Below are 20,308 nucleotides of genomic sequence, written 5' to 3'. Positions count from 1 at the left end.
ATTGGCTGTGATTATTACAGTCCTGCGAAAGCCACAGGAGCTGCTTATATATATATTTTTTTTTCATTTTTGTGTCAGAGCTTTGATTAATTGATTGCTGTTGGGATGTAAAGACAATTTCAACAAATATAACAAAAAATGCCAAAATAAACTGCCTATCCCAGCTTTGAGATGATATTTTGTCAAAATATGTACAGTAGATGTGCATTACAGATGTGGCTCCATGGCTCCCTGTAAGATATTATTTGCCACTTCTAAGCTGGCTAGAAAATATAAAAATCAGAAAAGAAATCTTAAGTATTCCTTGTAGCACTTGCAAAAGCAATTCTATCGCATTCTTAGTGATAACAAAGATGAATTATTTAAAGCAGGAATAAGTAAGATTTTTAATGCTCCACTGCACAACCTCACTGGTAGGATTGTTTATCAATACTAATGCCTCAGGAGTTTCTTCACCTGAATTTCTGGGTTTGAGCTTGTACTTCTGAAACAGCTCTCTCCTGCTACCAGCTACTATTTTCACATGCTCAGCAAAGAAGGAAGGTGCAACAAAAGAATGAGAGGTGTCCTGAGAGACTTCAACAACAAAAGCAAAAAAGCCATGTTCTCTAGCCAGTCAACAGTATTAAAAGAGATCACTGTTTGCATTGGTGATGTACTACTTTCTTTCTTTTTTTATAACTGAATGCTTCTGTTGGAGCTCAAATAAGGTTGTCTAGTCACCTCTATTGTAAAAATGTGACTATTTTTCTGTCACTTACATAATACTGTAATACAAAAGAACAGTTGCTGTAGTAATTGTAACACTAGTCACCAAAGGATGTCAAAAATAATGATTTATGGTTTAAGCCGAGATGGACAAACAAATTAATTTTAGGGAGGGCAATGGCTGTCTGCTTTTTACATGACATGTATGTTACTGATTTGCGCTTTTGCAGTTTCACTTCTAGTTCTGATCTTTTTTTTCCAGATAGGAGTGTGTTTCCACTGTGATCAGGAGGTTTTAAAATCCACACAATTTCTGTGGAGCTATTGAGCGCAATAACAACATCAGGGAGTGTACTGTAGCTTTCAAGTGAACAAGTATGGGAGTACATTGTGTAGGTGTGTTTGTGTGCCTGTCTTTGTGTTGGGGGATTTCTTTCATGACTGGTGATATGTGGTATCAAAGATCCCGATTTGTCTCTAACAGTGTTTGTCCTTGTGGCCAGAAGGTATAATAAGTCACTGTGGTGACAACCCAAGAAACTTACAAAACTTACTGTTTGTGTAGTTGCAGCTATAAAGACTGGTCAAGCATAAAGTAGGTAACCCCTCCCAGGTAGATATAACATGCACCAACTGGCTACATCTGACTTGTATTAAAGAGGTCATATTATGATTTTTGGCTTTTTCCCTCTCCTTTATTTTTATATATCTTTCTTGTGCATGTAAAAGGTTTGCAAAGTGAAAAAGTCCCCCCAAAAGGGAGTTCCCATCTCCCACAGAAAACTCTGCTCTGAACTGCCTGAAAACAGCTCGTTTGTAGTCCAAGATTTTCCCTTTCATCACTGTGATGACACAGCAAAACACAAGTCATAAGGCTCGCCTAGCGACTAGTCCGACACGCTCTCAAAAACACCGGTGGAAAAACACACTGAACTGCAGCACACAGTGGCAAGACGTCCGCCTTCTGCCTCCCCTCTCCCTTTCAAACATTAGCAACCCTCCAGGCAGTCAATGGACAGAAAGTTGTTACTGTAATGTAGAGACAGAGCTCAGTTAAAACTTTAAGGATGAAAGATACTTTTGTTACAAATTATAAACTCACCACTCTGAAACTCTTGCTCTAGTCTTTGTTGCCAAGCTGGTAAGGGGATATACAGCTGAACCGAAGCCCAGTTTACCGGATGCTCACAACCCGCCCTACTCTGGTTCTGATTTGCAAGTAATCCTTAACTAGGAACTGCGCATATGCAACTCCCAACAAAGATCTTGTAGAGGTAAGATTTTTCACTTCGCTAAAACGAAGCGTTCAACACACGGAGAAAAGAGGAGCTGCAGCAATGTGCAGTATGAGAAAAAATATATGGTGTTTTTAAAAATGAAACTATGTAAACCTGTTCTGGTACAACCCCTAAATAAGATTTTGAACCTGAAAATTTGCATAATATGATCTCTTTAAGAATAGCATTCCTTACAAGTATATGTAAAAAATAAAAATAAATAAATAAACATACATTATACAGGCCTACTTATACAGGAAGTGATACAATACGTGACGTCGGATGTTAACCAAACCACAACTTTGGAAAGCTACAGCCAATTAAACTTAACAAATAAACATCAACATGTTTTAAATGTGCTACTTTTTCCATTGTTTTCCTTTCTGAAGCTGTGTCACCAGCTTCGTTTAATGTGATATCATGCTAACATTTACTAATGAGCGCTTAACACAAGGTAGAGCTGAGGCTGCTGATAATGTCATAAAAGAAAGTGAACAAAGTGAGGTTTGTGGCCTGACGGTGGCGTTATTTAAAAGTTAAATGATCAAGTAATTACAATTCATCCTGAAGGGGACATAATTATCTTGATCAAATGTTATTGCAATCCATCCAATCGTAGCTGAAATGTTTTACTCAAAACTACAAATGCTAACCTCATGGTGGCGCCAGAGGATCACAAGTCCACAGGACTCATCATCTGGACGCCACCAATGCCTTCACAAACTTTCATCTATCCAGCAGTTGCTGAGATGTCTCAGTCTGAACCAAAAAGGTGGCGTGTCCGACATTGCTAAAGACATATTGCTGGCATAGCTAAATTGTATGATTAAAGACTTAGTTTAGTGTTTAAGGAGAGGCCTTTTTAATGAACTCATAACACTATGTAAGGTATCAGAAGTTATCCAATCCAAATGAGTATATTTAGGATATGTGTGCCCAAAAAGAGAAGTGTGAATTCAGAAATGGAGATCCAATTGTTGAAAAATAACAAAACGTTAATAAAATATTGATTAAAGGAGTAACATGTCAGTGCTGTCACATGGTGATACATTGTTTTATCTGCACAGACACAAACGTTTCTCAGTCACGATTTGAATAACCAGGACCCAGACATTTGAAATGAAACAGCTCACTGACAGAATTCCTAAGGAAATATATTTACCATACAACACAGTAATGCGTTTGAGGTCGGCAGAGCTTAAAGGAGAGAGTGAAATGGTGCATAGAAAATGAAAGCAATGTTGGCAGTCAGTATGAGACTCTGTATTCTACTGTCACAGTCTTTCCCAGTCCTTGTTAGGATGGCCTAGTTTCATTGTTAAGGTTTTGCCCACCTCCTCACACTTTTTTTCAGCCCTCCCTGAGGAAAACATATTACCCAAGTGTCTCTCTAACCTGGGAATCTCTACATACAGCACCCGTCTGGTTCCCTGCCTTCCCTCGGGCTCAATTAGAACCGCCATTCAGTGGACTCCCACAGTTGAGATGATCGCTGGCTGCGTTACAGAAAGACGAGTATGTTCTCTTTAAAACACAGCATTCGAGATAAGGCGACTAATGACATCTTTGTCTGCTGTGAATGACAGTTACATATAGTTCATTTTGACAGAAACAGACAACTGTTTCAGAATAGTCAATGAAGTAAATTAAATCTGAATCAACTTTATCAGTAAAGTTAATTGTTATGACTCCATAAGATGCACACAGTATCACAACAACAGTAGTGGATGTTGATTACACCCGTGTGTTATCTAAATACATCAAGACTGGTGGAGTTAGAATACATGTAATGATAATAAAAAATACTTGTGCTTCGGAAAAAAATAAATTGAACTTTATTCATCCCAAGGATATTTTTGGCCCCAAAAACATTGGCACACATTGTGAAATAAATACATAGTATATGGTATAAATATACTATACTATATACTACAGTACTACAAATAAAAGTCTGCTTTAAACTTACTCGGGTACAATACATCAAATGGTAAGATTTATGTCTAATATTGTACATAGTCCCTTTAAAAGTAAATTAAATTAATTGATTAAAACCATAAAACAACAATAAATAATATGACATCCACATACATATTATGGATACACCATATACCAGTGGCTGATAAATTATTGTCAGATACATGAGAAAATTAACTATAAAAATGTATTATTGTTATTGTTCTGAGAACTTAATTTCAGACAATAATTACGTCTGATAATATGGAGCCTTTTCTGACAATAGCTACATATCTAGATCTGTCAACAAATCTCTCTTGTATGCCCTATGGTTTCGACTAAAACTAAAAAGACAGAGTCATTGCAGTGCTTCAAGACTGTGAAACCAGCTGAAGTTAGATATTAGATGTGCCCTCTCCATGTCTGTTTTTAGATCTAGACTGAAGCTGCATTTGTATTCACTGGCCTTTTTGGCCCACCAATCTTATAATTGGTTGTCTTGTCTACAATTCTATATTTTGTCCTGTGTTGTTCATTGTTGTCCTTTTCTTTGTGGTTCTTTCTTTTTAGTTATTTTAACATTCCTTTCTGTCCAGCACTTTGGTCACCTTAAGCTGCTCTAGAGACAAACCTGACTTGACTATACCTTTTGTAACTGTGTATTAACAGGGCAAGTATAATGTCATAGGCTGATAGGTGGATACAATTAACTGCATTGCTGCCTGTCAGCACTGTCAAGGAAAGTCTGGTGATATTCTATATTTATTTCTTTTTTTTATTTCCATTTATTTCCAATGTACATACATAGAGAAGCCTGATATGGCAAATTCCTCTGTGCAGTGGAGCTCCATTGTTGTACAAAAACACACGAATGAGTCACACTGTTGCACTGGGTGACATGTTCATTCATCACAATGAACATGGACACCATATTTTATTTGGAGTCAGTCCCACATACATCGCAATGTGTATTTGTCCGCAGCTGAAAATAACCTAAACGCACTATTTACACCTGTTTGAGAAATGTTTTCTAAAAGCTACAGTGCCCAGCTGTTTTAGGAAATCACACAGTTTAGTTTTTAAAGATTTACATTTTCATACAATAAGAGAAATGGAAACGGTAGCATTTGGTAAAAAAGATAAAGAACAATGTCAACAAAAAGTGTCTCTTCTTATGCTATTGAACTACTACTAACTACATATTCTTTACATTGTACTGACTGTTGGTAAAATAAACAGTTGTAAAAACAATTTTTGGTATTGAAAGATAAATGTCATCAACAACTACATCCATATCAGCCATGCCAAAACGGACTATTATTGGGTATTTGCATTGGTTCTGTGTGCATTTTTAATACATTCTCAAATAAAATTAAATAAATGCAATAAATAAACTGTACAAAAAAGCGCATCTATGTGACTATATTGCCATGTCACAGTACATCATACTGTATGTGGTGTGTAATATTTAGAAATATATATTCACATTGAAATATTAAAGGTGCCATAGAACGCTCATTTTCAGGTTCATTCTCGTATTTAGGGTTTCTACTAGAAAATGTTTACATGCTTTAATGTTCAAAAAAACACATATTTCTCATACTGTCCACTACTTCAGCTAATCTTTTCACCCTCTTTCTTAACAATCTGTTTTAGCTCCTGTCTCTTTAAGGCCCCCCTCACTGAAAGCCCACTTGCTTCTGATTGGCCAACTTCCCCAAGTACAAAAGAGGGGTGGGGCTTAGCCACACTGAATCAAGGCCTGCTGCGAGACACGCCTTCACTGATTACTGTACAAAAAAACAACTTTATTCACTGGTTTTACTGAAACTGGATCAGAGTTGGAACGAGAAAATATTGTCTGGTTTTCCCTCTGATGTCCTCTGGTTGCTCTGCCTCCAGTTTTGCCGATTTACAGAGTTTATATGTTACAGATTACTTTAGCAGCTAACTACTGCTAACAGTAGCTGCTACTAAGTTAGCTACTCAGTTAGCCGTGCAGCTAGCCGTCCTATTGCTGTTGGTGTTTACACCTCTAGCATTACTATAGAAGCTTTGGACCTCTGGTTCAGAGTCATGTAAAGCTATCCTTCAGGAAACTTCATAAATCACAGTTGAGGCAGAGCAGCTAGAGGATATCAGAGGGACAACCAGAAAATATTTCTTTCCTTCTTAACCTTAAAAGCACTATCTGTGACACACTGCAGTGCACAACCTACAGCTCTAGCTCTATGAGCTCGTATGACCGCTAACTCTGGAATGTGGTCGTTTGCATCCCAGATGTTACGTAACATCTAGCACTCGTTGGCATTCAGCCATTTTTCGGGGCTCGAGATTTACATATGAAGGAGGAAACAATGGAGATTGAGGCTCATGGTATGTCAGATACATGCACTGAACTCTTTTAATTCAACTATGCCAAGGTAAATACAGTTTCTACGGCACCTTTAATGTATTTAATTTATTTAATTACATGTCACATTCCCCCCCGTAGCACAGTAACCTTCCAACATTTTGCATTTACATGGTCACCGAACTGTCAGAACATCACTCCTTTGATTGGAAAAAAGGACATTCATGAGATACTGTTACCTAGCAACATAGTGTATGCACTGCATATAAGCCTCAGTACCACATCTCTGATCACTCATCACTACCAAAGACAAAAGGTGAATGAAATATTAGTTGAATATGTGAATAAAGGTGAGGCTCTGGTCGGCAACTTTTGTGGGTGTTTTTCCAAACAGTTATATTTTTCCCTCTTGCTTTGCTTCATACATAGCCTAAATTCAGAGTCTTCTGTCCCCTTAAGCTCACTCCGCTATCACTGTCCATGGTGAATTGTTCAGCCTTTGCGACTGGTGCTGTGTCTTCTGTTGGAAAATCACTCCTCTAGACTTTTCAGAGCAAAGCAGGCACAGTCAGTCTGTTGATGATGGTATACAATAGCAATGCTGCACAGCTGAGAGAGCTCAGTCAAAGTACCCTTGAGAGAAACATCATGGCATTCCTTCCCCCAGTCCGGCTGTATATTGGTGCTCAATTCTAGACAATTGTGCTCCTGTGCTCATTCTGTCACCTGAGGGCAGTTGTATTGTATTATCTTCAGGTGCACACGGGAAAAGGACTGTCCTGAGTGGATACACATTTTATCAGCTCAGCTATTCATACTTGCACAAGGATTGTCCCAGCGTTGGTGCTTTACTGTTTAAGATAGCTTTGACTCAGTCCCCATCCACGTCAATCAGCCACAGTTTAAATGATTAATCAAATTAAATTGGTCTTTGATGACGCAAACCAAATTAAATTACTTTTTGAGGGCTTTCTTGCAAGAAAAGACGGTTTATGTTTACACTTTTTACAGACTTTGACATGGTGCAATTGTCTTAGCAAAGTGTGCCAAGACCATTTCAAGAACATATGAAAGGATTAATAATTGCCCTGTGACCCAGTCCTCGTGTGATGGATTTTGTGGGTACTAATGTTAATATTTCCCACTCCAGTGCGAGCAGTGTTTGAATTAATTTACTTCACTAATCTGAAGGATCTGTCATTGTCACTGTGATCACGTAGCAAAGTCTGGATTTGTGTTGTCAGCTCTCATGTCGTAAGACCGTGTCACTGACAGCGTGGTGTAGTTCTAACATTCATAGTGTCGTCAGTTCATATAAAGTCCTTAGCTCGTGTGTATAAACCTCTGAACTTCTATCTGATCATCTGCAGCTCCCTAGATTGCATTGAAACCCTCAATAGTCGTTCCATCGTAATTTCTTTCTGAATGTATTTTGCCGTTAGGCTGTCGAACAACATCTCCTAGTTGTGCTAAATATTCTTCAAGTTTATTGAAAATTGCTGGCTTTCAGACTAAGACATTGAAGCGAGGAGAGGCCAGCTGCTGGAGAAATAACACATACTCGCCTGTCTTCTCCAAACTTGGGAGGTAAATCCTTAGTTATAGAAACTGAAGTCTCTGCTGGCTGGTGCTGATGTGCACAGTGAGAATTGTGGTGGTGCCATAATTTCAAAGTTTTTTTCCCCCACTTCTCTCTCTCTCTGTTAAATGCCTTTCCTTCCTCATAAAATATTTGTAGACCTGTTTTTCGGAATAATCTGAACCTTTTTCACATCTGTATTGATTTGTTTCTTTCTTGCCTTTGTTGGCACATTGCTACATTAATGGCATTGAGGTACTAGTGTTCAAAAACTCCAAAGCGTACCTTTAATGTCTGTTGAGATTGCGAAATATAGCTCTTTCCTCAGCTCTGTTGTAGGTTTGTGTTAAATATGTAATACAGTAAATTCTAAAATACAGTCAGGCCCCAAATAATGGACAGCGCAAACAGCTGACGTGTCCTGAATTGATAACTCTACTGATTCATTATGATCTGTTCCGTGTTTTTTTTACTGTTGAATGAAAATGCCTCTCCTTCCTGCAGCTGCTTCACAGTAAAAGCTTGCCAGCCACACTTTTACTGTGAAGAAGATGTAGGAATTGTAGAATTTGCATTAAGGTCATAGGAGTGAGATTAGAATGACTACATCAGTACCAGCTAGACTGTAGTGATGATCAGCATCTATCAGTATGCTTCTCTTTATGTTGAGTCATTTCGTGTTGTCCCTGTTGTTAAATACAAGCCCTTTGAGTGAGTTGAAGATTCATAAACTGTAATAAATTGCCTTTAATTTATTATCACACACAGATTGGAGTATATTTCCTGAGTTACATAGAGTATATACTTTTGTGGATTTCTTCCAGAGAATTCAGCCATTTTTGGTTCCCAATAATCACAAAAACACTTCTGTAAGATCCAGGAGGGACTGATTATAGCAGCTTGTGGGTCTTAAGGAACAACACAGAAATTATTTGCAGCTTGTGTTGGCCTTAGCCAAGTGTTATTTATTAATAATTTATTGATTTACTGATTTATTTAGTTAGTATCCCACATAAGTGTCCTGCAGTGTCTCCCATATATAGATTTTATTTGGCAGCCAGCCAGAAAGTGTTTTTGTTTTTTTTATGCACCAGAATGGTGCATTCATGTGAGCTTGTGACTTTATTCTGAATTCTAAACACTGTTTGCTATATGAAGAGTGAAATATGCTACTGAGCCTCCCTATTGGCTGACTGTGTAAAATAATGCTTGAAATGCTTCAGCTTACATTATTTTACGTAAATTACTACATCATTTTTCTAAAACTATATGTTCTTTATTAAGGCTGCCAGAGTGGCATGATATATTTCTAGATTTGTTCAAAGAAAAGAAAAAAAGCATCAACAAGAGTGTATGTCATGCAAAACCCTATAGTCTCTTGAGACTAAACACTGCAGATACCTCGTTCTGTCTCTGCCGTGTGAAGATGATATATAGTCTGCTCTGCATATTGCAGTCTTCTAGTATTTGGGCATGCATTTAGCATACTTGCTATGCAACAACTGTTATTTTCCTTTTGTATAGTGGGCTCGCAGTATCAGGGAGGCGTGGAGAAGATGATAGATCCTAAGAGCTCCTTGCATGCAGAGGCCGTGGATTCAAGTAGCAGCTAACCATTCATTTTAAATAATTTCGTGTTTCCCTCTACCAATTCTCTGTCCTTCCAGTGCTATTATCAGAGCAATTGTGACAACATATTATTCAGATGATGACAGCCATTGTCTTTTTTTCTTCAGGGCTGACAAACTTCTGTTTTAGTCGGTATTATCACAGAAGAGCTGCCAATCATTTAACTGAAGATAATGTAAGTTTGTTACAGTAATTTACCATTCCGTTTGTTTTACCATGCATGTATTGCATTAATAGTAAAGACCTGTTTTCTTCCCTTCCTTGTAAACCAATGTACAAACTAACTCAGAAAACAAACCAGTGGATTTTTTCCCGAATCACAAACCTAAAAGCGGCTGTTTGAAGTTTGAAAACATTTTTAATAGAAATAAAATTTTGTATAAAAAAAACTAAACATGCTTCACACACTTCATTAGTTTTCATGAGGTTTTACAAATACATAGTCAGATAGCCAGGCACTGTATCTTTTTGTACATTTTCCCCAATTTTAGGATATGTCAGGACATAAAGCAGACATCATCAATCTATTTAATAACATACATTAACTTGCCATTTAATTTGGTCAACACTCACATTTTATTCTGCAACACAAATGGTGTTGAAAGTAATACAGAGGGAGGCATGAAAAGCAGCATTGAATTCACAACACAAATGACCCCACAGTGTTCTTCCCCAAGACATCAGAGGGCTTTTATACTGCACGAAGCCAACTATTAATCTGTTCAGCGAGCTCAGGGTGATTGATAGATATTGTATACTTTTGCAATTAGATTTTCATTTGTTGAAAAGCCTTAAAACACCACCTTCCTTATCATGAGAGTGCCCGAGGAGGACATGTATAGTAATGAATTTTCTCAGTAGCTGGTCCATTATGGATATCATCTTTAGGGCATATTGCACAATCCTCTCAAGGGCATACTTCATCTTAATTCCCCTCCTAATGGATCTGTACAGCTAAGCTTTACCCTTACACTACGTGTGACCAAGAGAATAGCTGGTGGCAGTGATGGGAGGGTCATCCTGGATGACAGCTCACGGTAAGATCTCCTGGCTAAAATACAGTTTATTTTAACCACGAGCCACCGTTTCAAAGCACATACAGGAGGGCAGTGGCAGCCTTAGGCTAGCTGGTAACACAAATCATGGCCTCACTTAAGCACAGATAAATAATCACTCACTAGACCTTCACCATTTGAGAACAGTTTTTAACGTACAATAGACTCAGGCCCAAACAATTGTTAACAACGCTGCAACAGAGTTTTAAACGCATTCCAAATATATTTTTATTTTTTATTTTTTTAACAACACAACACAGGATGTTGAAACTGGCATGCTCAAATCAGCAGAGACCACCTTACACGTTTTAGTCTTATTAACTCAGTGGAAACCTGAGAGAGGGAAAAAAAATACATGGAGTCGGGTACGGATTTGCTGCATTGTTGAGATGACCACCATTTCCAGTCATTTGACTCATGAGATTTAGAAACAAAAACAAACACAACCCCCTCAGAGAAATCCACGGACCGTGTTTTCATGCCTTTTTGGTGTTGATTAGTCCCTTGTGATGCCATGAGGGTTGCAAGATTATTTATAGTTTGCAAAACTGACAACATTGAGAACACCTGAACATATTCTTGCTTTTAGTTCGGTTTCAGTCAGCACTGCTCGAGATGACAGAGAAGTCTGTGAAAGAGGGCATAGCTGAAATGTAAACACTCAAAAGGAAAGCTCCATCCGTCAGTCTCCAGGCCTTTCTGCCATGCAAGTATTTTTCATTTGTCCTTTTTTTGTTTGTGTGTGTTCTCGTGAGGCAGACAGAAGATGGAACCTTACAACTTTACTGTTACCTGCTCTGTTCCCCTGTTTTGTCCGTCCCTGTGGTCTCTCCTCGCCATGTCACATCTTTGGGCAGTGCTTCTGTCATCTCCACCCAAACAATGAATTTTTTTTTCGCCAGCCGTGTAAAATTCCACTGCATTATCATAAGAACCTTTGTCCCTTAGATTGCATGGTTGCTGTAGCTGATGTAGGTTTGCTTTGTTGAGAAAGCTGAAAGAGAAAAATGTAGAGGGGAGACTGAGTGTCAAAGGTGAACTATTGTAACCTATGAGATGAGGAAGACTAGGCCACGTAGGCGTTTGTTTGGCTGTTTTCCCGGTGTAACGAGTGCAAGTTTGCAAGTGTTCACTTGCTGTTTAGTCCCCATGCTGCAGTGTAGCATTAATGCCAATAACCCCCCATAATGTTCCCCCTTAATACATGCCTGTATTACCTACACCAGATGGGGTTTCAGTAAAGCCCACTGCCACCCCCCAAGCCTCAACTTTCCAGTTGTCTCCCCAGACTGTGTTAGCTGATTCGCTGAGGTGGAGCAGATAAATCTTGACATATCACCACCAGATCTCGGCAGTTGTGGGAGCTGGCCCAGACAGGAATTTTTCAATTTCATCAAGCCATATATCCCCAGTGGCAATGACAATGACAAATGGTGCTTATTCAAATAGCCATGCACTGTGCAGCCCCTGTAAACGGTAACCCCCATCAGGATAAATTGCTGCTGGCTATCAATTCTGCGTCTTTGCCTTCTTGCCACTTATTGTAACAAAAGGCCCTATTAACCCTCCACAGAAACATAAAGCAAGATAGGAATTAATGTTGCACTATGTGTTTACATGTAGCTATTGTGATGGGCCTCAACACAGTGTGCCATTGTTCCCAAAGTGCATTGTCACACAGTTCACATTGATTTCAGTTTTCAGTGTTAACAATAAATACAATGTCAGCTCTTTTATTCTTCCATGAAGGGAAACATCTCTCACTACTGCTGGTATGAAGAGTAAACAAAGCTTTAATGTGTCTGACAATAGGCTCAATTCCCTGTTAATAAAGGCCAGACAGAGGGAATGTATCTCTGCTGACAGATATGACCAATTAAAACCTTTTCCTGCCCGAAGCAAGCCGAGGAAGAGCGTTTTGGACGTCACATGAGTCATTTCTGCTGACTCAATTGCTGAAGTCATTATTTACTTCACTTGTATAAAAGCATGCGTCACTGATACAGTAGCGCTTATAATTGTATTGAGATTAGGAGGAGGCACACTCTGTGAGATTCAGCTGCCTTAGAAAGGGGAGTCTGATGCCCTTTGATTATACGTGTTTAAACTCTGGCTGCAACCAATGTTTTTCATTATTGATCGCTTGATTGTTATTTCAATTAATGCTACAGCATGTCAATAAACACACACAAAAATAACATTTTCCCAGAACCCAAGGTGAGGTCTTTAAATTTAGTTCAAACTTGCATTTTATAAAACGGTAAAAAGTTATTTGGCCTCATGAATGACTTAAACAAGGGGTTTTAAGTAGTTTAAGTCATTTATGAGTACTTCAGTTCATTGGTATTGAGAAGGTAAGTCAATTATCTGGCCTGCCTTCTTTTTTCACATTTGGATTTTAACATCCTTAAATTTTATAGCAATGCTGCAAAATTGGAGCATAAGCATTTTCTCTTTATATACATTAAAGTATAACTGAAATGATTAATAATCGACATATGGGCAGCTATTTTGACAATTGATTCATTACTGTAACTGGTTTAAGCGGCTTGAATGTGAGGATTATGTGGATGTGTTGATTTTCTTTGCCATAGTAAACTGAATAACTTTGACGGTTGGTTAAATAGAAACCAGCATATGTTTTATCACATGCATTCTGTATTTTATGGTTTATTTTATTTAATTTCAATGCATTTTGTAAAGTGTATTGGGACCGTGTGTTTTGGTGATTTTGCACTTTAAATAAAACTTGATTGACTGAGTAGGTCACCCTGAGCTCTGGGAAATTACAATGGGCATTTTAAACTGTCAAAGCCATTGATTCAAGAAAGAAGTAATCAAGAAAGTAATGTGCAGCTTGTCAACATAAACACTTACCAACAGCACTGTTACTTACTGCGGTGCACCTGACACCAAAATGGTCGACCAGGAGAGAAAATAGTTATAATAATAATAACCTAGTTATTCAAGTTTGAGACTCGTGACATATACAAGAAGTTTTCTGTTGATTGATTTGTCAATTAATCAACTAATTGTTTCAATTAAAACAGTGCTGGGGTGTGAATAGTGAGAGAGCAATAGTCAAAGAGGGTAAAGTACCTTTTGAAGCAAGTGGACCATGTCAAAGTTTCAAATTTCACGTGTATACAATGGAATAATGATGAAAATCAGAATTGTGAACCTCAAAATGACAATAGAGAAGCTTTTACTGAAGTGTAACTGCAGTTATGTGTTAGATACTCTAATCCATTCCTTCATGACTTCACCCCCCCCCCACCCCTCCACACATAATTGAGAATCCTGTAATGGTTCCTTTAGACTTGCAAACTAACAACAGTGGCACATTTACTGGATTCAATGAAGTGTTAAATAACATGCTACACATCTGTTGATGAGTAATTATTTTTTACTCTGCTTCCTATCTCTGCATCAATGTGCTTGATTTACACTGAAGGACAAAACATGGCAGACTTAAAAGACAGAGTCTTTAGTCAAAGACTTCCTCATTAGCATTTGTGTGCTTACATTGTGTTTCGAGGCTTTCGCACAGCTCGGTCTTGGCTTCTCCGTTGGGTCTGAGTCCGGCCTTGGGGTTGAACTTGTTGGACATGGTGGCGGCGGTAACCACGGCCTTCAGGCTGCGTGTGCGCTTGGGCACATTCTGCTCGGGGTGGAAGAGAACAATGTAGACCTTCGGCATGTAGAGCAACCCAAGGGACACTGAGGCGCTCAGGCTCACAGAGATGGTCAGCGTGGTTGTTTGGATGTACATCTGCAAACACCAAATAAGCACAACACAAACAGTTTAACTGTTTTTGGCACTAGATTGTGCAGATTTTTCTATATGGGTAGAGGCCTGTACTGTACAAGTGACATCTGCTGTGTATCATTGTAATTAGAGCGTCCAATGACCCGTTTGTTGGCCAAGCTGTTGTTGAAGTAGTTTCTACTGTGTCCAACAGAGTCTTCCAAACTATCTGATGCAAGTGATGTTATAAAACTTGCTTTAAATCAGCATCTCATCTACTTTTACGGCTTGTGTGCTAAACCAGCCAAGGCCACCTTGTTTGTTTAATTTTCTGCCATACTAGTTTTAATATGGCCATCACATCAACCTGAACACAGGTTTGATAACACCAGTCGACCGAATCCTATTCTGATTCATAACAAGCATGCCTGAAAAAAAAAAAAGAAAAGAACAGAAGAAACAAGCTTGTGAAAATTTTACACATGGTCAAATCCTCTGAATTGCAGGGGAGGGCAACTCTGAGTATCACTCTCACTCATTCCATTTTAATTGTTTCCAAAGCTGCGGCAAATTAATGAGTCATCTTCAGGGAAGCATTAAAGAAGAAAGAGAGCCTGTGTAATTTCTGTACATCTTACTATATGTTGTGACTGCTTGACTGGCCATCTGAGAGGAATTAAACTCGTAAATTGTGTTACAGAAGTTATAATTAAATGCCACAGCAGACTTCCAAACATTATGACATTCTCTACAGAAGGAGGCCTATACTTTTTGTAGACTAACTGTGGGGGGAGGTGTTGGCATGGGTACAACAAAAAAAAGGTCACACTAGTGGATATTGAAACACACATTAGGCCTTAAATCTGTACTACCAGCTGTAGAAACAAATGTTCTCTCCAACTCAGTTTGTTACCTAGTTATTACAGTAATATTTTGCGTTCATGTCATTCAGATAGGATATAGAGGATTTATGAGCTACGAAATCTCCCACTAGATTAAAAGTGTCAAAAAACAAAGGCTGTTTTAAATAAAATCAAAACTCGGTAACACTTTCTAAGAAGGTCATCGCTATACTGACTTATGCATATATTCATAACACAATATAATGCTTCCATAAGACATTATAACAATTGTTATAATCACTTACGAACATGGATTATAGGAAAGTTCATAAGTCATTATGACCTTTTGATTTAAAGTTTCATAACTAATAGTTATACCAGTTTATATCACTGTGCGCCAAGAATCTCCGTCCATGTTCCATAGTACATTTTAACCATCGACTCCGCCTCGTTATAAATACACTTTAGTCACAATTTAGAATTAGTGATCTAAAATGGAATAATAGCTTATAGTAATGTTTAATGTTATATAGCATGTCTTTGTTTTTTTAGTAAAGTATTAACATGTCTATCCCTGTGTAATATATTACAGATGGCCATAATACCATATAAACTAATTATAAGAACTTATAACATGCATTTGTTTGCTTTAAGTAAACTGACACATTTTGGTCAGGGAAACTCACTTCACTTTATGAACATTTTGCAAAAAGACATCTTAATTACATCAAGGAAACTCAGGGTGGTGAGAGATTGCTCAAGAGAAGACATGTTACCAACCATATAACATCATGTAAGAAGAGGCTCAGATGTTGTCATAGATGCAGTGGACAATTGGAGACATTGTGGCAACCGCTCCACAACTTTTTAAAGAACATTTAAAAGTAGTTGAATGGGAATACTGTTTGGGCAGTAGCAGTGTGAATCTCTCTGATTTGATTACAATTCAGAGGGCTGCAATCCATCTTGATGCATGTTTTTTTCTATGTGATGTCTGCATAATTACTAAGCATTTCATTTGCACATTAAAATCCAAAAGTAGCGCCTCCACAATTGCTTAAAAGGACTAGTTTACATCTCTAATTTACTTTCCTAGCCTGAGCTCCTCCGTGGTCACCAGCGTCCTTCCTTTAACAACCAGTTGTCAGACTCCTCTGAAAACTGAAATATAATTTAACTATCAGGATGTACAGTATATGTACAGGACACCAGTTTAGCTAGGACCTGATGTTCTCATTCTCCGACAAATTAGGTAGTAATGACACGCAACTAATTAACATTAATCCATTACTAATTTAGCTAATTTACAAGGGAGCCAAAAAACAATCAACGTGCTTTACAGGGGTGAGGAGTTCGCCTTCACTTTTTCAACAGTTGCGGAAACAACACACTGAGCGAACAAACCGTGACCTACACTGCACATGTTCTGCGAGACTGACAACTTACTAAGTAACTGTACGTTACGTACTGTAACTCCAGATTCTATGAGTATAGGCGCAGCTCTCTAAGGCTATCGCTATTGGGTTTACCCCTCCGCGTGCCTGCGCAGCACTGAGAAAAGTTGCCTATGCCCACCCACAGCGTGGGCCTCTCCTACGTTCGCACCTTGGATATTTACACAACGGTGAGACCTGGCCTTCGGCTCCCAAAATGCCTTTTCTTCAGTACTGAGAACCAAGGTCCAGTGAGGCCTTCAACTTAGAGGGCTGCGCCTATACTCATAGAATCTGGAGTTATAATATGTAACTACCATTCTATTTCGTATAGGCTTCGCCCTCTAAGGCTATCACTATTGGGTTAGAGGTGAAGCAGGATGAGTCAACGCCTCACTGGCCCATACGGTACCACCAAGCACAAAACCCACCTGCCCAGAGCCATAAATGAGCCACCCAGTCACCCGCTTGGCACCGATGGCGCAACATGGGAGGCAGGGGACTGACCCATGTGTAATAGTCGGGGGACTGGATGGGGGGCCCAGCAGCTGTGCAGAAGCAGGCGGGGTCACAACAGCGACCGCATCAGCAGCGCACAGAGCAGGGCCAGCACGAGCAGTGACCGCTTCCCCCCACCGTCCTGTGGGAGAGGGCGCACACTCACAAGGGAAAATCACTCAGCCAAAACACTCAGTACTGAGTGAGTCAGCGAGAAACAGGAGACATCCCACGGACGAAAGAGCATGGGGACAACCAGGGAGCCGCCGTGCAGATGTCGTCTACCGTCATCCCACTGTGCCACAGAGGAGGAGACGCCTCTCGTGGAGTGTGCCCTGATGCCGTCAGGAGGGGACTCACTGGCAGACACACAGCTGGCTTCACACAGCCAGCGAGACAGGTGCTGCACCGACAGGGGAAGCCCCTTGGACTGCTCCCTGTATTGCATAAACACGCACTGCAAACGGCGCCAGGCAGCCAAGTAATAGGACAGCGCATGCACTGGGCAGAGGAGGTGGGACGTAGCGTTGTCCTCAGACCCATGGGGGGGGGGGAAAGAGGCCCGAGACAGTAATCACCCAAAACCGAAAAGAGCTGGTGATGCTCTTAGGCATGAATGCAGGATTGGGGCACAGGACAGCAGAGCTGCTGCCTGAATCCTGAGACACAACGGAGCCACAGAGAGGGCAGCCAGATCGCTGACCCTCTTGGCCGATGTCAGAGCCAGAAGTAAGGCGACCTTGGCCGAAAGAAACTTCAGGTCCGCTGTCACTAAAGGCTCAAAAAGGGGGTTGGGTTTGCGCGTGTAAGACCAGCGCCAAGAGGGCAGCAGGAGGACGTCCCGCAGGCTCAGTGAAAACCACAGGGCACACTGAGCGTTTTCCCGGTCGGCAAACAGATCCACCTCTGCCACGCTGAACCGGAGCCAGATCTGGGCCACCAGATCGGGATGGACGCACCACTCATCTGGGCGAGGGCCCCCCCTCAACATGATGTCCGCCCCTCTGTTCAACACGCCCACAGGAGCAGCCGCCTGGCTGAGAAGCTCCGGCACATTTATGTGGAGAGGCATGTGGCTCAGAGAGAGGGAGTCCCGCCAGTAGGCCAGATTCGAACCCACAGACAGAGGAACAGCGATCAGGCGCCGTCTCTGTCTCACCGGGTCAACACACAGGCAGATGAACCACCGCTGCAACCTCCTCATGTGCAGGAGGCCCAGGGGGACCACCACGTGAGCAGCCGACATGAGGCCCAGAAGCCTCATGACTGACAGAGCTGTCACCACTGCCTGTGGGATAACACAACGGAGCAGCTCCACCAGAGCCTCCACCCTTCCCTGAAAGAGCCGTGCTCTCCACAGAGAGGAGTCAAGTACCACACCAGGTAGGTGAGCCTCTGGGAGGGGAGAGCAGCACTCTTCTTCCAGTTCACTGTGAAAAACCCAGGTGAGACAGGTGTTCGACAAGCTCTGCTGTCTGCATCACCGCCTCGTCCTGGGACTGCACCAGCAGCAGCACATTGTCCGGATAAAACAGGACCCTGATGCCCAACCGCCGCAGTGGCTCCAGAACCGCCTCAACACACGCAGTGTGATGGCAGCCACTGACTTCATAGAGACAGTGGCAGGCCGAGGAGGAAATATTCTGCTTGGGGCATCAGAGCCAGACTGCATGAAAGCCATTAGGCCAGCTGCAGCCTGTCTGTGTTATGCCACTCCCCTGGTGAGGGGAGGGAGGCAGGGGCTCATCGCTGCGCCACTCGACCAGCAAGGGAAGACGTTTGGGGAGGCGTACATGTGGGCTCAGGCCAGCCACCTGACCATGTCAGGGAGGGGGCAAGGGGAGAGAGGATGTGCAGGTTTGCAGCAAGCCCAGGCTGATTGTTAGCCATTTGTTTAACACACAGCTGGCTCACACAATGTGGGGAGGTGAGAAACCGCAGCTTTCTTCATAATCTCAAGAGCAGCTGTCTGTAAAGTGCAACACTAGGTCATGTAGTTTACAAGAAACGCAATTCTCCCCAGCGTCACTATCACCTGCCGTGCGTAATGTGTACGGTACACACTTGTTGTCGTACATCACACATGTACAGCACACAACACAGCCTGTCACACACCTCTGGGGTTGTGTGTAGTGCTATCCTGTCCGCATGAAGCGTAATGACTGCTTAGAGGGCTCATATGACACAGTGATTATGCACTAGCTCGCAGTCAGGCGCTGCCGGGGGAACGTGCGTAATGTGAACAGAATCACACACTGCCCCTGTACAGGGTGTATATGTGTTCTGTCCACACAACGCGAAATGTCCGCTGTCGTTGGCTCATACACAGTTTCTGTGGGGACGGGTGTGTGAAGGGACCTCTGATCGTGAACAGAGAGTGTACTGCTTGTTGCTTTGAGCCTGTAGTCATTTAGTCCAGAGATGGAGGGTTTTTTTGGGAACAGGATGACTGTGGAACGTTTGAAGCAGGAGGGAACTTCACACAGCTCCAGTGATTTGTTGAAGATCTGAGTGAAGATGGGGGCCAGCCAGTCCGCACAGATTTTCAGGCACGATGGTGAGACACCATCAGGTCCAGGAGCCTTCCTGATCTTCTGCCTTTGGAAGAGGTGGCTCACATCCTCTTCACAGATCTTGAGTGCAGGTGAGAGGTCAGAGGGGGAAGGTGACTGTTTGAAGATGGTGTTGGAGTGGGGGAGAGGTGTGACTCTGGGCTTTTCAAACCTACAGTAGAAACCATTCAGCTCATCTGCCAGTCGTTGAGTACCAGCAGTGTTGGGGAATGGTTTCTTGTAGTTTGTGAGTGTCCGTAGGCTTCTCCACAACGACGCAGGGTCGTTGGCTGCAAAGCTGTTATTTAGTTTTCAGCGTAGCACCTCTTTGCAGCTTTGACCTCTTTAGTCATTGTGTTCCTGGCCTGGTTGTACAAGACTCTGTCCCCACTTCTGAAGGCATCCTCCTTGGTCTGAAGCTGCCTGAGCTTCGCTGTGAACCAGGGTTTTTGGTTGTTGTATGTGCAGAAGGTTTTAGTCGGCACACACATTGTCTCACAAAAACTGATGTAAGAGTCACAGTGTCAGAGTTCGTCCAGGTCAGTGGCTGCAGCCTCAAAAACACTCTAGTCAGTACAGTCAAAGCAGGCCTGTAACTCCAGCTTTGACTTGTTGGTCCATCTTTTCACAGTCTTTACAACAGGTTTAGCAGATTTCAGTTTTTGCCTATGTGTCGGGATA

At 41.3% G+C, this 20,308-nt stretch overlaps 1 protein-coding gene across 4 annotated transcripts in view; it reads right to left on the bottom strand.

The window, feature by feature from the left end:
- LOC123956610 (metabotropic glutamate receptor 4-like) overlaps positions 1-20,308 on the bottom strand; it is a 174,246-nt gene that overhangs the window by 3,942 nt on the left and 149,996 nt on the right. For 2 of the 4 annotated variants that reach the window (XM_046028924.1, XM_046028925.1), the window contains exons 10-11: positions 14,080-14,326; positions 9,867-11,548 (exon numbers count right to left, since the gene is read on the bottom strand). In XM_046028924.1, the coding sequence (XP_045884880.1) occupies positions 11,499-11,548; positions 14,080-14,326 (297 nt within the window). In that variant the 3' untranslated portion in view covers positions 9,867-11,498. Of the gene's footprint in view, positions 1-9,866; positions 11,549-14,079; positions 14,327-20,308 lie in introns of those variants that run through there. The other 2 variants (XR_006821583.1, XM_046028926.1) reach the window with 2 other exon arrangements.

This window comes from Micropterus dolomieu, linkage group LG18 (assembly GCF_021292245.1).
Source record: "Micropterus dolomieu isolate WLL.071019.BEF.003 ecotype Adirondacks linkage group LG18, ASM2129224v1, whole genome shotgun sequence".
In the NCBI taxonomy this organism is placed as follows: domain Eukaryota; kingdom Metazoa; phylum Chordata; class Actinopteri; order Centrarchiformes; family Centrarchidae; genus Micropterus; species Micropterus dolomieu.
The sequence above is the reverse complement of the archived record's forward strand: the minus strand, read 5'-3'. Positions and strand labels throughout refer to the sequence as shown.